Below are 16,960 nucleotides of genomic sequence, written 5' to 3'. Positions count from 1 at the left end.
GGTTGACGAAACGGGATGAGAATGTCTAGCACTGAGCTGAGCTTTGTACCCGCTTTTCACAGAGTAAATTCCTTTCTTATCTTCCACCCAAAGCCACGTATCCGGAGCCGTATGTCGACTCAAGGGGATAGAGAGAATAAGATGTCGATCTCTTTCATTAAAAAGCTCGTGGATCAAATCCAGATTCCAGCTCCTATCTTCTGACATAATTAATTCACTCACATAATTTATGGAAGAATCGGGGGGGCCGACCGAAGTGACAAAAGGGCTGTCAAAATCTGGAAGCCAAGGGTCGCTCCATATCTTCACTTTACAGCCTGAACCGATGCGCCATCTCACACCCTTTCGAATGATATCTTGAGTTTGCATAATGCTTCTCCAAACATAGCTCGGATTGGCACCAATTTTAGCATCCAGAAAAGAACCAGTAGAATAATAGCGAGCTTTGAGGACCCGAGATGTTAGAGAGGAAGGATTGGCCAGGAGCTTCCAGCTTATGTTGTTATTAAATCAAAACAATGTCGTGATAAATACTATGACGTTCTCGAGCGTACGAGTATTATATAAGAGTAAAAACTAATTATTAAATATTAAAAATAGAAATGTGACGAAGGATTTGAGAAAAAACGACAAAGGTGACCTTACAAATGGAAAACCGTTATTACTGTTGCTTTTAAAATGTGTTAGAAACGAAAATTCATGTTTTTTTCTACAATTTTCTTCATCTTAAATAAAAAAATTTAATAATTAGCAACATAACATATAATAGTTGTCTTGTTGAGATGAATTATCATGAACCGAATTTGTAATTTCTGTACATGAATAATGCTATATACAACTTATTTGGTCAGGGTTTTTTGATGAGATGTATTCGGTTAAACTGAAGGATCGAGAACATATAATAAAATAATAGAATAATGGTATCAAAGCAATCAAATTAATTAAGAACCAAAAAAAAATCTAAGTTATTAAATTAATAATTAATAATTAATAAAATTCAAAATATAGTTTGGGCCTTCATAAAAAATGGCGAGGCTGATTACATGTGACGCTTTTGGAGCCCAAGTCATATTGTTCTAGGCTAGGCTACAACAAATGAACGACATTCGAATCTCCGTTCTTTTTCATAGTTAATCATCAGGCCCTCTATTCTTCCAATACCAATTACCATCCAGAATAAAAAAATTTTAAAAAAAAACAAAACAAAGGATTCAAGTAATAACTGCCACAAGTGTGAAGGGCTAAAATTCATCGCCCCGAGTATGATTTTACCAGAATAAAATTTATAATTTATAATAAAAGAAAAAACCGGGAATTTTGTATGAACAAAAATACATATAAATGGCATTTGCCAATCAAAAGGAACCAAGAAATATGAATAGTATTAGGTGGTACAGTAAAATATGGTTCCAGTATCCATGAATTGCCTCAGAGGTAGTGACAATCAAATATCATCATTGTCATTTCTGATAATACGTGCAAATAGCTTATACATCATCGGCAAATCTGGGATATTGTGCAAGAAGAACCAACCGACCAACACAAACACATTAATTCATATGAAACGAGACTACAATCAATTTGTTCAAATCAAATACAAATTTAAATGGACAAAAACACCAAGTAACTAGTTTCTGACATTATTCAAGAGTGGTCGAAGCAAAAATGATGCCACAGCCTCAGTTGCGATGATTCAAAAGTATAATCAAAGTTAATGAACTCATGGTTATGTAATGTAAACATCACCGGCTGTGTTTTGATACATAAATACATCCCACTCGATATACCACTTTTCAAAATTTTATGTTATAACTAAAGCAGATGCACGTAATCAAACCAGTATTGTAAGCATCAGAGAGATTCCCAAAGACAAATCATCACTTTCTTAAGAAAGAGAATCTGATGTCCCTGTCTGTTTATCATCACTTGCAATTGCATTAACAGACTCGAGTATTGATAAAAATCTGCCTAAAAAGCATTATCAGGTAAAAAGACAACAAGAGTAATCAACATGCAAAGCCACAAACAATATAAACAATCCCATTGACGACAACATGATCTAAAAAAGAGTTGAACTTGATGCCTAGGATTACAATATTAGACAACAACTTGATGTAGTCCATAAAAGATGTTGAGTTTCGACCACAGAAGGGAGCTTGAACTTACCATCGCCAACAATTTATGTATGTATGTACATACATATATATGCCATTGACTAAAAAAACCTAGCGAGAACTGTAAAATCAAAATTGAATTAAACATAAACATAGCATCAGAGAGATTCCCATTAGACATAGTCATCTTCCCCCAATGGAGTTCTGATGTCCCTGTCTGTTCTATCATCATTTGCCAAGAATTAATCCCAAAGTGAAACAAGTATTTCACCAAACAATCAAGGAATTCATTTTCATGATAGTGATAAAGGTAAAATGCGTTAAAGCCTCAGATTAAAATGCTTTTCACAGTGAATAACTCAAAGTATATTTAACACCATCACAGGCAAGACGCATTCTAGAAAACAAAACAGAAAGTTCAATCCACGAAACAACTAAACTATCATTAACGCATGAAATTATCAAATAAAATGAATAAATACTTCTATTTAAACTTATCATTGCGTAAAGGAAAAGATTCAGAGGTTCTGATTTCCCATAAAAATTCGAGGATTCCAGATCAAAATCGGTATTTAAAAATCAAATACGAAAGAAATTAAACACACACGCTGATAGACGATCCAATTATCAGAAAATAAATTGGATCTCAGCAACGTAAACGTTACACAGCACTGAAACAGAGAAGAGCGGCCGACGAAGGCGGATTCGGGTTTATAGAGATCAAATTAGGGTTCATGATATGATTAGCCGTAGCACAGGTATATAAAGAGGACAATTTTAAGGGGGTTCGCGGCTAGGGTTTCACGTCCCGAGCGGATTTACATAAATACCCTTCTTTACTGGAAAATTGGGCTGGATCCAAACTTAGTTGTATTAGGCCTGAGAAATCTGCCTTTTAAGAAAGTTGTCCAATTGAAAATAGCAGGCCTAGTGAAATTTATTGATAAATGATAACAGGTGTAGTGTTTACTAAAAACTACAATACATTTTTTGAAATATTAAATGTATTTTAATTAAATCAAGATTCAACACAATAAATAGTTCATCATCCAAAAACTATAATAAACTATATATATATATATTTGTTTTTGGTTGGTCATTTATATTTAAACCGATGACTATAAACGAAGGCAGAGCTAGCAGGGACAGGTATTTGAAAGAATATAGGTATGTATGCCCCCACCGGCGCGTTCAAGTTGGTAGAATAGATGAACTCTTGGCTAGAGGTCAGAAGTTCGATTCCCGCTGCTAACAGCTTTTTGGACTAGCTTGTCGCACATGATTTGCAAAGTGTGATTTATCTAACTAGCGTAGTTTGCAGGCTATTGCATTAGTACGGGAGTTACTCAGAGCGCATCGAAAGGTAGCGGCCGCGGGTTCCTACGTCAAAAAAAAAAAAAAAAAAATATAAGCATGTACTCTCAACCCTTTTTTGTTCTCTTTTTTTAGAAAATGGCATATTTTCCAAATTAAAAAATCAAAAATCCAAATCCAACGTAATCATTATGTCAATTGATGAATCCAGTGTGACCGAAATTTGGATGTCATCTTCCAATTCGGCAAGACTTTAAAATTTTGACTTTTCTTACATGCATTACTACAAATCAAAGTCCAAGTTTCCACTTTCAGAAGTATCGAATTTAGCCTCTTTTTTTCCATCGCATGAACACTTCATTGTTCATCTAATTAATTTATGGAAAATTTCATATGTAAAATGTAATCTCATTTATATATGTAGCATGATCCTTAATTTATATCTTAATTAAGATGCTTATGATTTTTTTTTTTTTTACATCAATACAACAATTTATATTGCATCCATTTCTAAAGATCCACGACCTTGCTAGCTATGGGATGTATGAAATTACGAATATTGTGTTATAGAATTAAATCTATATCACTCATTAATTATAGGGATAATATAGCCAAAATATTTTTGTAAGTTTGTCCGTTTTACGTGTTTTGGTTCTATATATAAGTTAGATTGTATTTTGTTATCAGTCTTTTTCTATTGAGCGTTGACACGAAGCCAGACACGTAAGCATTTCTAGATGCTACATTAACATTTTCTAGTCTCATGTCAATATTTTTCCAAAAAGTTATTTTAACAGTACTTAATGAAACAAGAATAAAAACCAAAATATGACCTAATTTATAATATTAAAACTAACCAAAATTGAATACTTACATAACCAAAATACGAAATCCAAAGCTTATTGGACCATTTTAACTAACTAATCAAAGATCAATATTTGGTCACCAAAAAAAAAAAAAAATTAAAGATCAATCTCATAATTTACCCCTTCAATGTGGATGAATGTGATCTATCCAATTGCAAATCGGACCGTTCTAATTGTGACTATCTATTAATATCCATGTTGTTGGTTATATATGCAGTATCATTTCAATCTAATAAATCCAATCAAGTTCCAAATACCCCATACATATTAAATAGTATCCATGCTTGATGGCGATGATGATCTTGTGCTCCATGCCAACACCCTTTTTGACTTTCTTTCATTTTATTGCAGCAACAACCAGTCCCACTAATTAAATTAAATATATAAAGTGTTCCACCACTTAATTTACTATTTTTTTAGAATATATATATATATATATATATATATATAAGATTTTGTGAGTCCGTGCCTACGTATGGTTCAAATTTGCTTAATTCGGCGTACATGGACATTACTTCTAGTGCTCGACTATTGCTGGTTATCCTGTGCTTTTCTTGCGTTCTTGGATTGAGTGGTGCAATCCCATTTACAAGTAAGCTAGCAATTTTTAACTTTTGAATTCCCACATAAATCTTTAATATATACATGATCATATATATAGTCGCGCGGTAGCTGATGATTTAGCATGGCATTATAAACTTTTTTCCTATTTGCAGGAAGTGGAAATCTCGTGCAGAAATCTCAAAGTTATGGATCAATTGCAGACAAGGTATGTATATATAATGTGCTTGCTAGCTTGGCAATGCTTTTCTTGATCTTTCTTCTTTTTGATGAATTAAATCTCAAGTTGTCCTTTAAAAACTAATCCTAAAAATTTTAAAGAAACACTATTCAGTTGGGTATAACATGATTTATGCAGGAAAATAAAGGTGAAAGGTGGGAATTAAACACAAAAAAGAGAAGATTGTTGGAAATAGAGGTGATTAATGACTATCCAGGGTCCGGGGCTAATAATCGCCACACTCCAAGAACTCAACTTGGCAGAGGCTGTCTCGACTGCTGAAGTACTAATCCATCTTTCGTGTCTTTCACATACTTCAATCCGGAATTCGAGCTACAATCAGTACGTTGATTGCGCGATGGGGCCGTCGAATCGTTGATTGTGTTTGTTGTTGTAATATGATCGATCGATGCTAAGTTGGAAACAAAATTTCGAGAAATGACATCTAGAGTATTAATTATATTATCGACCGGTAGATATTCATGAGAGTTAATTACTCTGATTTTATATCGAACTAAGTCGTCAATGGTCCAAAAATTGGTGTGAATGTCTAATGAAAGTTAATTTGATCATGTGAATAGCGTCTTGTACGTTCATTATGATTTGTGCGTGCTACTGCCGATCGCTAGCTGAAATTATGATTATAAGAAATATAATAATTAATAAGGCTCTTGAATAAGTAGGGAAGACCAACTTTTCGGTTTCCATATGAAAAAAAATTTGCAAAAAAATATTTATTTAATTTGTTGTAATGAAAATATCATTGAGCAACATGTTGATTAATTTATGTTAAGTGCACATGGGAGAAGTGCATTTTGAGGTGGTGCGCACTTTCTCCTTAGTGCACATTCAAAATTGGTGTAATGTATTTTCACTGTCGAGTGAAAAATATTAGGTCTCCATCAATTAATTTTGAATTGATACAATTGAGTTCACTAATTTTGCATTGAAGGGGAAAAGTATCTTTGTTTGATGGCACGATCTCTTTTATTAATTATAGGGAAAATGTGGTAGATTTTAGAATCCAGTCTCCAATGTAATGTATCACGTATGTATATATATACCTGTGTGTGTGATGTTTTTTTTTTTTTGCAGTAACAATAAAGTTTTTTTTTAATACTTTTGATTGACTTTATAGTCATTTCTAATATATTTATTGGAAAAAAAATTTTGTTATTCAACTTGTATTTGATATTCAATTTACATTTTCGAATCTATCCATTGGAGTGTAAATTTGTGGTTTTTGTTGGTTAAGAGTTAAGACCTTGTCTCTACATATGATATAATACAATCTTGATTTACCATTTTGGCTATGATATAAATTTTCAGCTGTCCAACCAATGATGTCTAACTCATTTCTGATCACTAAAATCCGGTACCATGTTTTAGTGATGTGAAAAATAAAAAAAAAACAACTAGGAACGAGTTGGGCAGAAATGATTAGACGGCCGAAAACTTCTCTTGGATATATAGGTGCAGGGGAAAATGGCACCCCACATGGCCTTTTCTTTTTTTTTTTTTAATTTTTAATTTTTCTTGTGTTACGTGGCTTTCCTTGATGTTACAAAGCACATCTGAAAACCCATTTCATTCATCGTTGCAATCTGGGGAAGGAGAAGCTCGATCTGTGAAAAAACAATCGGGGGCGGTGGTGGTGGTGATGCTGGTGGAGGTCTCGGTGGTCTGGTGGTGGTATTGGTCATGGTGCTGGCGGAGGTCTCGATCTCGGGGTGGCTGGCCGGGATGATTTGGGTGGTGATGGTGCCCGGATTGGCGTGGTTGGGAGTGGTGGTCGGACATGGGGTGGCTAGTCGGCTTGGATGGTTGGGTTTGTGGCGCCAGCTGAGGTGGAGGTCTCGGTGGTGGTGTGGTTGGGGCGGCCGCCATGGTGTTTCAACTGGTGGCAGAGGTTCTTCAAATTCGGAAGGAAGATGAGTCCAAGGTGAAGGTGGTGGTTGGGGGCCGTAGACGGGCTTGAACCGGCGGCGAAGAACGACGGAGGAAGATGGAGGAAGGCGGTGGAGGCGGCGGCATCCGTACAACGTCTTCTTCCAGAAGACGAAAGGAAGAAGGGGCAGAAAAATTGGGCCCAAATTTATTTTTAAAAAAAAGAAAAATGAGGTGGGGCTCCAACTAGGCTGGCGCCCCATTTTCCCCTTCATTCAAGGGTGCAGGGAACATCACTTTTTATATATATATATATATATATATATATATAAATTTTCAGTTGTCCAACCAATGATGTCTAACTTGTTCCCGACCACTAAAACCTGGTACTGTGTTTTAATGATGCGAAAAATAAAAAAAAAAACAACTAAAAACCAGTACCGGGTTTTAGTGGTCGGAGACGAGGTAGACATGAATTGTTGGACAGCTTAAAACTTTTATATATATATATATATATATATATATATATATATATATATATCTTTGATTCAATTCACAAATTTGAAATTAAACCACACTTTAATTCAATGTGCGGTGGGAATAGATTTAACATGAGCAATTATCGGGAATTTTTTTTGAAAACATTCATCAAACTTTTTCTTTTAAAAAAATAATAATAATCCTCACATTATTTCTCTAACTATCCCTCTATAATTATATATGGGCTAATTGGCTCTTTTAAGTTCTCAGGTTAACACAGGCTACACAGCCCAATGCTTGCAGTTGCAACCTCCTAATATCAGTGGAACCTCTATTGTATAAAAACTCTCTCATCGTGTCATTTTAACTTGAAAATCATTAAACTTATGCATCGAATATAAAACTCAATAATTCATGAATATTTCATAAATTATTAAAATAACATTATACAAATATAAGAAAATAAAATTATAATTATAAATTAATTTTATTAGTTTCAATAATCAATTAAAGATTATATTGTTTTAAAAACTAATAAAATTCAATCAAGTTTAAAAAAAAAAAAAAAAAAGGTGAATCAACTGCGCCAAATGGCGCATGCAGCTACCGCATCATCCCCAAACGTAAAATGCAGTGCATCATTTTGTTGGCATTCCATAAGATGCCCTCAGTGTACCCGCTAATTCACCCATCTTTCCCAACAATCTCAGCTATGGCTTCCATCGCCTTCAGATCCTTCGTCGGCCTCCGCCACTTTCGACAGCCATTCCACCGCAACTGTCACCAAGCCTGCAGCCGTTCCATCCCACCTCCCAATAAACGCCTCGAAATGATCTAGTCCAAGCGTCGCTGGACGAAACCTCAGAGTGGCTGTCGTCGGCGGTGGTCCTGCTGGTGGTTCTGCGTCGGAGACACTTGCCAAAGGGGGCGTGGAGACTGTCCTATTCGAACGCAAGCTAGACCACCGAAAGCCATGCGGAGGTGCCATCCCGCTCTGCATGGTGGAAGAATTCCCGTTTTAGGGAGAAATCTAAATATTATAGAAGTTGAAAACACCATTTTGTAGAAAAAAATAATAAGTTTTTTATTGAAAAAATCGTCTCAAAATTAGTTACAAGAATATTAAAAAATTTTCAGCGAATATACAAATTTCATAATTGTTTGGTCGATATATACTTTATAAAAGTGGAAACATTATAATGTCAGAGAACTTTAGAAGATAGAGAGTGAAAAATATGACACTAAGACAAGGATAAACATAAAAAACAACTCATTTTTCGTTTCATTATTTTTTTTTTGGACTAGTTTTGAGAACTCAAAGGTGGGCTACTTCATTTTTTTAATTGAATTACCCGGGCTAATATAACATTAACCCCAAAAATAACACTTAAAATTCATTTTAAAATTTTTGTCAATATAAAATTTTTTAAAAATTTTGGGCCACCGAGCTTAAATAATCTTGGAATTTTATTCGACAATATAACTAGATTTGAAAATATATATTTTAATAAATAATTTAAATTTATATAATTCAATTTTTAACTATACTTTTTAAGTAGAACTTGAATTTTTTTTTTAAAAAGATCGAGATCGTTTAATTTGATTACTAATCAAAATATTAGTTTTTTTTTTATTTTTTTGGTGTTCATATATAGTAAAGTTTGATCGATTCGTTTTACTGAAAAATTATTAATTAGAAAGTTCGGTTCAATTTTAACTGACTTTTCATACATATATATTGTCTAACACAAGACGGAGCCAGTCAGCCAGCCCCGGATATTTTTCAATCCTGACTCCGCCTGTGGGCGAAGTAAGAAAATGTCATTAGAGGAGAAAATTTCATTAATGTTATAATTTTTCAATGTAGTATTCAAACGAATATTAATAGCAAAAGATTTGGTTGAACATTAATTGTGTCTTTGGATCGGGTATATGGATAATTAGTAAATTATAAAAACTCTTATTTTAGAATTAGTGAGACGATAGAGTTTTTGACTAAATTAAAAGGGAGCAAAGTGTTATTTTTAAAAATAAATATTTCTTATCAAAGTGTCTTCACTATTCACCGTCTCTTTTGGTTCCGTGTCTCCATCTATCTCCATTGCAAATATTTTAAATTTTAGGTTTCCCTTAATTAAGAATTTTGAAAAAATAAATATATAATTTTTTATTACATATATTGCTCGATTTTAAATAACACATTCACGATTTTCTCAAAACTTTTAAATCAAAGAACACGATTAATTTTTCAAAAGGAGATTTCTTATTGTTATCATTTAATAGACTGCAAGAAAAAGGTAAAAGACAACGCATTTTTTCGCGTTGTCAATGTCACTGTAAAAGTTTTGTCAAAGCCAATGTTATAAAAGATTTCGTTCAAATACAATGCTTAAAAAACGTTGTCGTTTTGGGAAAACACAACGCTTAAAAAAGCGTTGTCATTTTTTGAAAAAACAACGCTTAAAAAACGTTGTCGTTTTTGGTAAAGACTTAACGCATAATAAGCGTTGTCGTTTTTGAGAAAAATAACGCATAAAAAGCGTTGTCGTTTATGAAAAAGACAATCCTGTAAAAGCGTTATTGTTAGATTTGACAACATAGAAAAAAACGTTGTTGTTTTTGTGAGTTTTTTTTTCGTTCAAATAACATTGGGGTTTTCAAATAAATTGGTCTATTATAATCTTTTTGTTGCAATAATTATTTTTGCTTAGTAGAACGATTGAACTATAGCGTTTAGACTGGTGTGCGGTTTAAAAGATAAAAAAATGGGCAAGTTGTCAGCAATTAGACCAAAATTACTGAAAATTAAAAGTTAATTAGTATACCAAAACCAAAATTTGAAAAATTAATGTACCAAAATAAAAAAAAAATGGGCAAGTTGTTAAACCAAAAATAACATTTTTCCTTAAAATATTTGAGTTGCACAATTACCACCAGCTATAACTTTTGATAAAACAACAATCACTAGCTCGGTACTACAATTGCTATAAGAGTGAAGGTCATGAGTTCGATTTTCATTGATTACAAGAGGTGTAATTATCGAGAAGAGATTGTTCGGGTGCAAACTTTATGATTTTTATATGTACTATTAGAATTTTAAGATTAGAATTTATAAAATAAAAATAATTATAATTAATATATTTAATTAAAGGCAAGTTATTTTTATCAATTACATAATAAAATACTAATTGTATTTTTTTATAAAAAAAAACTAAAATAGAAATAGTTGTTATTTTTTTCTCACTTTTGTCTCGTACTTGTTCCCCTATTTAAAAATTAAAAAATGACGTTATGATTTTTTTTGTTTATCTTTTACTATAATTTAATGTATTAAGTTATGTATTAAAAATTAAAAAATAATTTTCAAATTTTCTACGCAAAAAAAAAATGAAAATTTTAGCTTTTTAAAATTTATTTTGATTTCAAATTGTAAAAATTTCTTAATGAATTTACAAGAAGGGAGGAGGAAAAAATTGATGGAATTATGAAATGAGATATCTAGACAAAAATAATTCTTGACATTTTATTATTGTATGTTGTACTTTAAAATTTATACTTTAATGACCACGTTCGTGGGATCTTATTTTAAAAAATTTGAAATCTATGAAATTTTATAGAATTTTTAAAAGTTAAAGTTGAATATCACATGATTTTTTAAAACTCTATAAATGTTTATGCTAAATAACAATGAAATTTATAAAAGTCTAGCTAAAGTAAATGCCTTTTTTAACCAAGGTTCTAAAAAGCGTGAAGCGGTCCGAAGCATGGATGGCAAGCTCCAAGCTTTTCAGGCTTAAGCGGGATTAATACGGGCGTAAGCGTGAAAAAGCGTTTTTGATTTTTAGTGTAATTTTAATTATCTCAAAACAATAAATAGATAAAATAATTCATAAATATGATAAATTTAAGTCTAATGCATTTATTCTCATATTTATAAAATAATAAAAATATCAAAATTACAATCTTTAGTTGTTTTTGCAATTAGACCATATAAAAAATGTTAAATATTGACCAAATCATTGTCAGATACGCTTAATTATAATTAAAATTTAAAAAATAAACATCTAAATTCTAAAACTAATTTATTATTTAAAAAAACATACATACCTTCAAAATTAAAAAAATAAAAAATTTAAAAAAATATAAAAAACGCACTTAATCACGCTTAAGCTCGCTTAATTACGCTTAATCCAATCAAACTATGATTTGACCGTTTTTTTCCCGCTTTGCTTTAAAGCAGAGCTTTTTCTCCACGCTCCATGCTTAAGCGCGTTTAATCGACGCTTAAGCACGCTTTTTAGAACACTGCTTTTAACTTATAAATTGTACAACACTATTTAAAAATAATTATTTCTCTTACTTTAAATACACTCAGCCACTCAGGGTAGTCTCTTAATATCACATATTCAATAGTCCGATTTTAATTTTTTTTATTTAAATAAGTTCATATAATGTTACATACAGACTCAGAACTCAGAAGGTTGTCTAATTACTTGCGATAGTAATGTTATGATACCATCAACTTTACTCTACTTATATATATATATTCTCACATGCAAATTTAAGCATACTGCTTCTTGTTATTTTCTCCCAAAAGATAATTACTCCACACCCACCATTATTATTACTCCATCCATCCAGTGCTCTCCGGATCAACAACAATCTCAGCAATGGCTTCCATCACCGTCAATTCCTTGGTCGGCCTCCGTTACTCGACGGCAGTGGAAAGCCATTCCACCGCCGTAACCGTTCCATCCCACCACCGCATAAAAGCTTCAAAATCTAGTCCAACACCAAGAGTACTGCTAGCTGGCCGCGACCTTAAAGTGGCTGTCGTCGGCGGTGGTCCAGCTGGTGGTTCCGCGGCGGAGACACTTGCCAAAGGGGGCATCGAGACTATCCTATTTGAGCGCAAGCTCGACAACTGCAAGCCATGCGGAGGAGCTATCCCGCTCTGCATGGTACCAGAATTCCAACTCCCTTTAGATATTATAGATCGGAGAGTGACTAAGATGAGAATGATCTCACCATCCAATGTGGCGGTTGACATCGGGAGAATACTCAAGCCCCACGAGTACGTCGGAATGGTCCGCCGCGAAGTGCTGGATTCTTACATGCGCGACCGTGCCGCCGCCGCCGGTGCCGCCGTCGTGAACGGGCTTTTCTTGAAAATGGACCTCCCTAAAGAGAAAAACGCCCCATACGTTTTGCACTACACCGACTACAACTCCAAAACCAGCGGCGCCGGGGAGAAGAAAACAATGGAAGTCGACGCCGTGATCGGCGCAGACGGTGCCAACTCCCGTGTAGCGAAAGACATAGGTGCCGGTGACTACGAATACGGCATAGCATTCCAAGAGCGCGTCAAAATCCCCGACTCCAAGATGAAGTACTACGAGAATCTTGCAGAAATGTATTTCGGAGACGATGTTTCCCCGGACTTTTACGGTTGGGTTTTCCCCAAAAGCGATCACGTAGCGGTGGGCACTGGCACCGTAACCCACAAAGCAGACATCAAGAAATTCCAAACCGCAATCAGAATCCGAGCACAAGACAAAATCCAAGGGGGCAGAACCATCCGGGTCGAGGCTCACCCGATCCCAGAACACCCGAGACCCCGACGAGTCCTCGAACGGGTGGCACTAGTCGGCGACGCAGCTGGCTACGTGACAAAATGCTCCGGCGAAGGGATATACTTCGCAGCAAAAAGCGGGCGAATGTGCGCGGAAGCCATTGTCAAGGGATCGGAAAACGGGAAGCGAATGATCGGTGAAAGTGATCTGCGAGTGTACTTGCAGAAATGGGACAAGACTTACTGGCCGACATACAAGGTTTTGGATTTGCTGCAGAAGGTATTTTACCGATCAAATCCCGGGAGGGAAGCTTTCGTAGAGATGTGTGGCGACGAATACGTGCAGAAGATGACATTGGAGAGCTATTTGTACAAGAGAGTTGCGACAGGGAATCCTTTGGATGATTTGAAATTGGTGGTGAACACCATTGGGAGTTTGGTGAGGGCCAATGCTTTGAGGAAAGAGATGGACAAGTTTATCATTGTTTGATCTTTTCCGGTCATGCTTAGCTTAATTTGATCGATATATGAAGCAAATTATTAAATTATATTATATTTTGTTTCTTAATTTGCCCCGTTGAATCTATATATGTTTCAATTCATAAAACTTTGATTCAATTTACGCTTTATCATTAATAGCTTTGAGTGAGAGTCGAGCCATATAACTTTGATGTTGGAATAATATTATATATATAAACGGTAAAACCAAAAACTAGAAAGAAGCCAAAAGTTTTGCATTATGTAATTTGACGTTGATATTATATTGAATATAAATATCTAAATTTTTATGTACAATATACACGAGAAAAATTTACCATAAAAAATGTCTTCCTTAATTTGTGTTTCTTTTTTAAAAAAAAGTAATCGACTTGAAATCAATCAATATTTGTATCTTTGACATGGACATATCGTAGTAGGATTTATTGTTGCACGCACCATGTTGGTGCATAATTGGAAAGCCACAGAAAGTAGGCCGTAAGGAAAACCGGTAATGGGGTGATTAAAGAACTCATGACTCAACCACATGGGCGTACTACTACGTCTCGTTGAAGTTAATTTGGTTGACACTTTATGAAATGAAATTTATACTTTGAACGCAAGAGGTAAAATATTTTAATGTGTTGTGTTCGATCATAGACCCGTTTAACAAAAAAATTGATTAATAATTTCAACTCAAATTAAGGAGCTTTTGGGTTTAATTAATACAATATCCTAATTATATATATACATTGTGCAGTTTTTTGCTCCAACGGAATTTAAATTCGTTTGATTGTTTTATAATTTAGTTGATATATGAGACTTTATTTTATAGAGCAATTAAAACCGTAGTTGTTACATACAAAGTCCAGTCCAGCCCTTGAATCGTACCAGTCCAACTAACCAACCACTCTGTAAGCACAATGGCTTCCATAGCTCTCATGAAATCCTTTGTTGGCCTCCGCCACTCCACGGCCGTAGACAACCATTCCACTGCTGTGGTTACCAAGCATACTGTTTCGGCCCACAAGTACTGCATAAAAGCCTCAAAATCTGGTCCAAAACTAGCCGGCCGCAACCTCAAAGTGGCTGTCGTCGGCGGTGGTCCGGCTGGTGGTTCCGCAGCGGAGACACTTGCCAAGGGGGGAGTCGAGACTATCCTCTTTGAGCGCAAGCTTGACAACTGCAAGCCTTGCGGAGGTGCTATCCCGCTCTGCATGGTCCGAGAATTCGAAATCCCCCTGGATATCATTGACCGGAGAGTGACAAAGATGAAAATTATCTCACCGTCGAATGTGGTGGTTGACATGGGGCGAATACTCCAGCCCCATGAGTACGTCGGAATGGTCCGCCGCGAAGTGCTCGATTCTTACCTGCGCGACCGGGCTGCCGCCGCGGGTGCCGCCGTTGTCAATGGGCTTTTCTTGAAAATGGACCTCCCTGAAGAGAAGAACGCCCCATACGTTTTGCACTACACCGATTACAGCTCGAAATCCAGTGGCTCCGGGGAGAAGAAAACAATGGAAGTCGACGCCGTCATCGGCGCAGACGGCGCCAACTCCCGTGTAGCGAAATGCATAGACGCCGGAGACTATGAATGCACCTTAGCATTCCAAGAGCGCATCAAAATCCCAGACTCCAAAATGAAGTACTACGAGAATCTGGCAGAAATGTACGTGGGAGACGATGTTTCCCCGGACTTCTACGGTTGGGTTTTCCCCAAAAGCGATCACGTAGCGGTGGGCACCGGCACCGTAACCCACAAAGCAGACATCAAAAAATTCCAAACCGCAACCAGAAACCGAGCGCAAAACAAAATCCAAGGGGGAAAAATCATCCGGGTGGAGGCACACCCAATCCCAGAACACCCAAGACGCCGACGAGTCCTCGAACGAGTAGCACTGGTCGGCGACGCAGCGGGATACGTGACGAAATGCTCCGGCGAAGGGATATACTTCGCAGCAAAAAGCGGGCGAATGTGCGCGGAAGCCATAGTGGAAGGATCCGAAAACGGGAAGCGAATGGTGGACGAAAGTGATCTTCGAGTCTACTTGGAGAAATGGGACAAAACTTACTGGGTGACATACAAGGTTTTGGAGGTGTTGCACAAGGTATTCTACCGATCGAATCCAGCGAGGGAAGCATTTGTAGAGATGTGTGGCGACGAATATGTGCAGAAGATGACATTCGAAAGCTATTTGTACAAGAGAGTTGTGGCTGGGAACCCACTGGATGATCTCAAGTTGGCTGTGAAAACGATTGCAAGTTTGGTGAGGGCGAATGCTTTTGGGAAGGAGATGGAGGAGCTGAGTATTATTAATTAATTAAACCTTCATTACTATATATAATAATATGTTGTGGTGTCTAATAATCATATATTTTCATCTTTTGGTTCAATTTCAAGTTTGTATTTCTTGTGTGTTGTATTTGTTTCCTAATAATTAAATGGTAAATGTGGTTGCAGAGCACAACAGAAATACTGATAAAATATAATATATTAAATATTTTTTAGCTATATATGCTCTCTCTTTTAAAAAAAAAAATTACTGACTCCAACTTGAGTTCCAACTTAAAATATTCATAATATAATAAATTAACATAATATTTTTAAATTAATCAACAAATCTTTGAAAATAAAATTGTGTACATTATTCATTTTAATATATCTTACTTTGATTTAAAAACAATTTAGGCTAAAGGTAAATTTGATTTTTTTTTTGTTTCATCATATATCAATTAAGTCATTTACAATAATTTGTGCAACAATTTTACTATTTATAGATAATTCGTATATCAAAATTAATTATATTCTTAAAAAAAGAACAATTATAATTTTTATGGGATTCAAGTATAATCTTTGGAGGTCAATTCCACAAGTGAATAATAATAATAATAATAATAATAATAATAATAATAATAATAATAATAATAATAATAATAGTTAGTATAAAGTGTATAATTTTAATTAAAATAGTAAGGTTAGTACAAATATTCAAAATAAATTCAGATATAGACTAAATCAATTGAGCCTAATAACATTCCATGCATACGTCGCTTTGAAGATGTGGTGGTGTTCACGGAATGAGAAGATATATAAATTGAAGAACGCCCATCTTCATTTCTCGCCCTTTCACGGTGCGCATTGCGAGGATGTAGTGGGCCTCGCAAGAAAACCCTCCGCGCGAAGAAGCCCTGCTTTTTTTTTTTTTTTAAATTTTTTTTCATGCGGTACCCACCGCATTCTTTTTTTTTAAAAAAAACTAAAGATCTAACGGCCAGATTTTAATCTGGCCGTTTTAAATTATTAAAAATAATTTTAAAATAAAATTAATAATATATAATTTTAAATTAAATATAAATTAATAATAATATAATTTTAATTATGTGCAAGTTTTAAATTTTAATGAAATAAAATTTTATTTGTGTATTTCTTAATTTTTTGTAGTTTTTAAAATTTAATTATGTGTAG

The 16,960-nt window shown here is 34.8% G+C and overlaps 3 protein-coding genes and 4 non-coding genes across 7 annotated transcripts; 3 read left to right on the top strand and 4 right to left on the bottom strand.

The window, feature by feature from the left end:
- Positions 1–1,424: 1,424 nt before the first annotated feature.
- LOC140885584 (small nucleolar RNA snoR122) lies at positions 1,425–1,503 on the bottom strand. The gene has a single exon (XR_012151028.1). It is a non-coding gene; the product is annotated as a small nucleolar RNA snoR122 (small nucleolar RNA).
- A 342-nt stretch (positions 1,504–1,845) lies between these two features.
- LOC140885568 (small nucleolar RNA R44/J54/Z268 family) lies at positions 1,846–1,933 on the bottom strand. Its single transcript, XR_012151012.1, has one exon. It is a non-coding gene; the product is annotated as a small nucleolar RNA R44/J54/Z268 family (small nucleolar RNA).
- A 333-nt stretch (positions 1,934–2,266) lies between these two features.
- LOC140885567 (small nucleolar RNA R44/J54/Z268 family) lies at positions 2,267–2,353 on the bottom strand. The gene has a single exon (XR_012151011.1). It is a non-coding gene; the product is annotated as a small nucleolar RNA R44/J54/Z268 family (small nucleolar RNA).
- Positions 2,354–2,437: 84 nt separating this feature from the next.
- LOC140885566 (small nucleolar RNA Z267) lies at positions 2,438–2,506 on the bottom strand. Its single transcript, XR_012151010.1, has one exon. It is a non-coding gene; the product is annotated as a small nucleolar RNA Z267 (small nucleolar RNA).
- A 2,268-nt stretch (positions 2,507–4,774) lies between these two features.
- On the top strand, positions 4,775–5,561 carry LOC140877115 (uncharacterized). The gene is made up of 3 exons (XM_073280642.1): positions 4,775–4,886; positions 5,011–5,063; positions 5,214–5,561. Exons 1-3 carry the CDS (start codon positions 4,799–4,801, stop codon positions 5,355–5,357), a joined length of 285 nt encoding a protein of 94 aa, XP_073136743.1. The 5' UTR covers positions 4,775–4,798; the 3' UTR covers positions 5,358–5,561.
- A 6,466-nt stretch (positions 5,562–12,027) lies between these two features.
- Positions 12,028–13,567, top strand: LOC140884312 (geranylgeranyl diphosphate reductase, chloroplastic-like). Its single transcript, XM_073291030.1, has one exon. It carries the CDS (start codon positions 12,113–12,115, stop codon positions 13,502–13,504), a length of 1,392 nt encoding a protein of 463 aa, XP_073147131.1. The 5' UTR covers positions 12,028–12,112; the 3' UTR covers positions 13,505–13,567.
- A 746-nt stretch (positions 13,568–14,313) lies between these two features.
- LOC140884095 (geranylgeranyl diphosphate reductase, chloroplastic-like) lies at positions 14,314–15,949 on the top strand. Its single transcript, XM_073290761.1, has one exon. It carries the CDS (start codon positions 14,415–14,417, stop codon positions 15,813–15,815), a length of 1,401 nt encoding a protein of 466 aa, XP_073146862.1. The 5' UTR covers positions 14,314–14,414; the 3' UTR covers positions 15,816–15,949.
- Positions 15,950–16,960: the final 1,011 nt, after the last annotated feature.

This window comes from Henckelia pumila, chromosome 2 (assembly GCF_033568475.1).
Source record: "Henckelia pumila isolate YLH828 chromosome 2, ASM3356847v2, whole genome shotgun sequence".
NCBI lineage: Eukaryota > Viridiplantae > Streptophyta > Magnoliopsida > Lamiales > Gesneriaceae > Henckelia > Henckelia pumila.
The sequence above is the reverse complement of the archived record's forward strand: the minus strand, read 5'-3'. Positions and strand labels throughout refer to the sequence as shown.

Excerpts from the sequence above, each read along its gene's own strand:
- LOC140877115 (XM_073280642.1), top strand. The coding sequence starts at position 4,799 with ATGGACATTACTTCTAGTGCTCGACTATTGCTGGTTATCCTGTGCTTT. Across the intron at positions 4,887-5,010 it reads TGGTGCAATCCCATTTACAA|GAAGTGGAAATCTCGTGCAG; the intron begins GTAAGCTAGCAA and ends TCCTATTTGCAG. Across the intron at positions 5,064-5,213 it reads ATGGATCAATTGCAGACAAG|GAAAATAAAGGTGAAAGGTG; the intron begins GTATGTATATAT and ends TGATTTATGCAG.
- LOC140884095 (XM_073290761.1), top strand. The coding sequence starts at position 14,415 with ATGGCTTCCATAGCTCTCATGAAATCCTTTGTTGGCCTCCGCCACTCC.
- LOC140884312 (XM_073291030.1), top strand. The coding sequence starts at position 12,113 with ATGGCTTCCATCACCGTCAATTCCTTGGTCGGCCTCCGTTACTCGACG.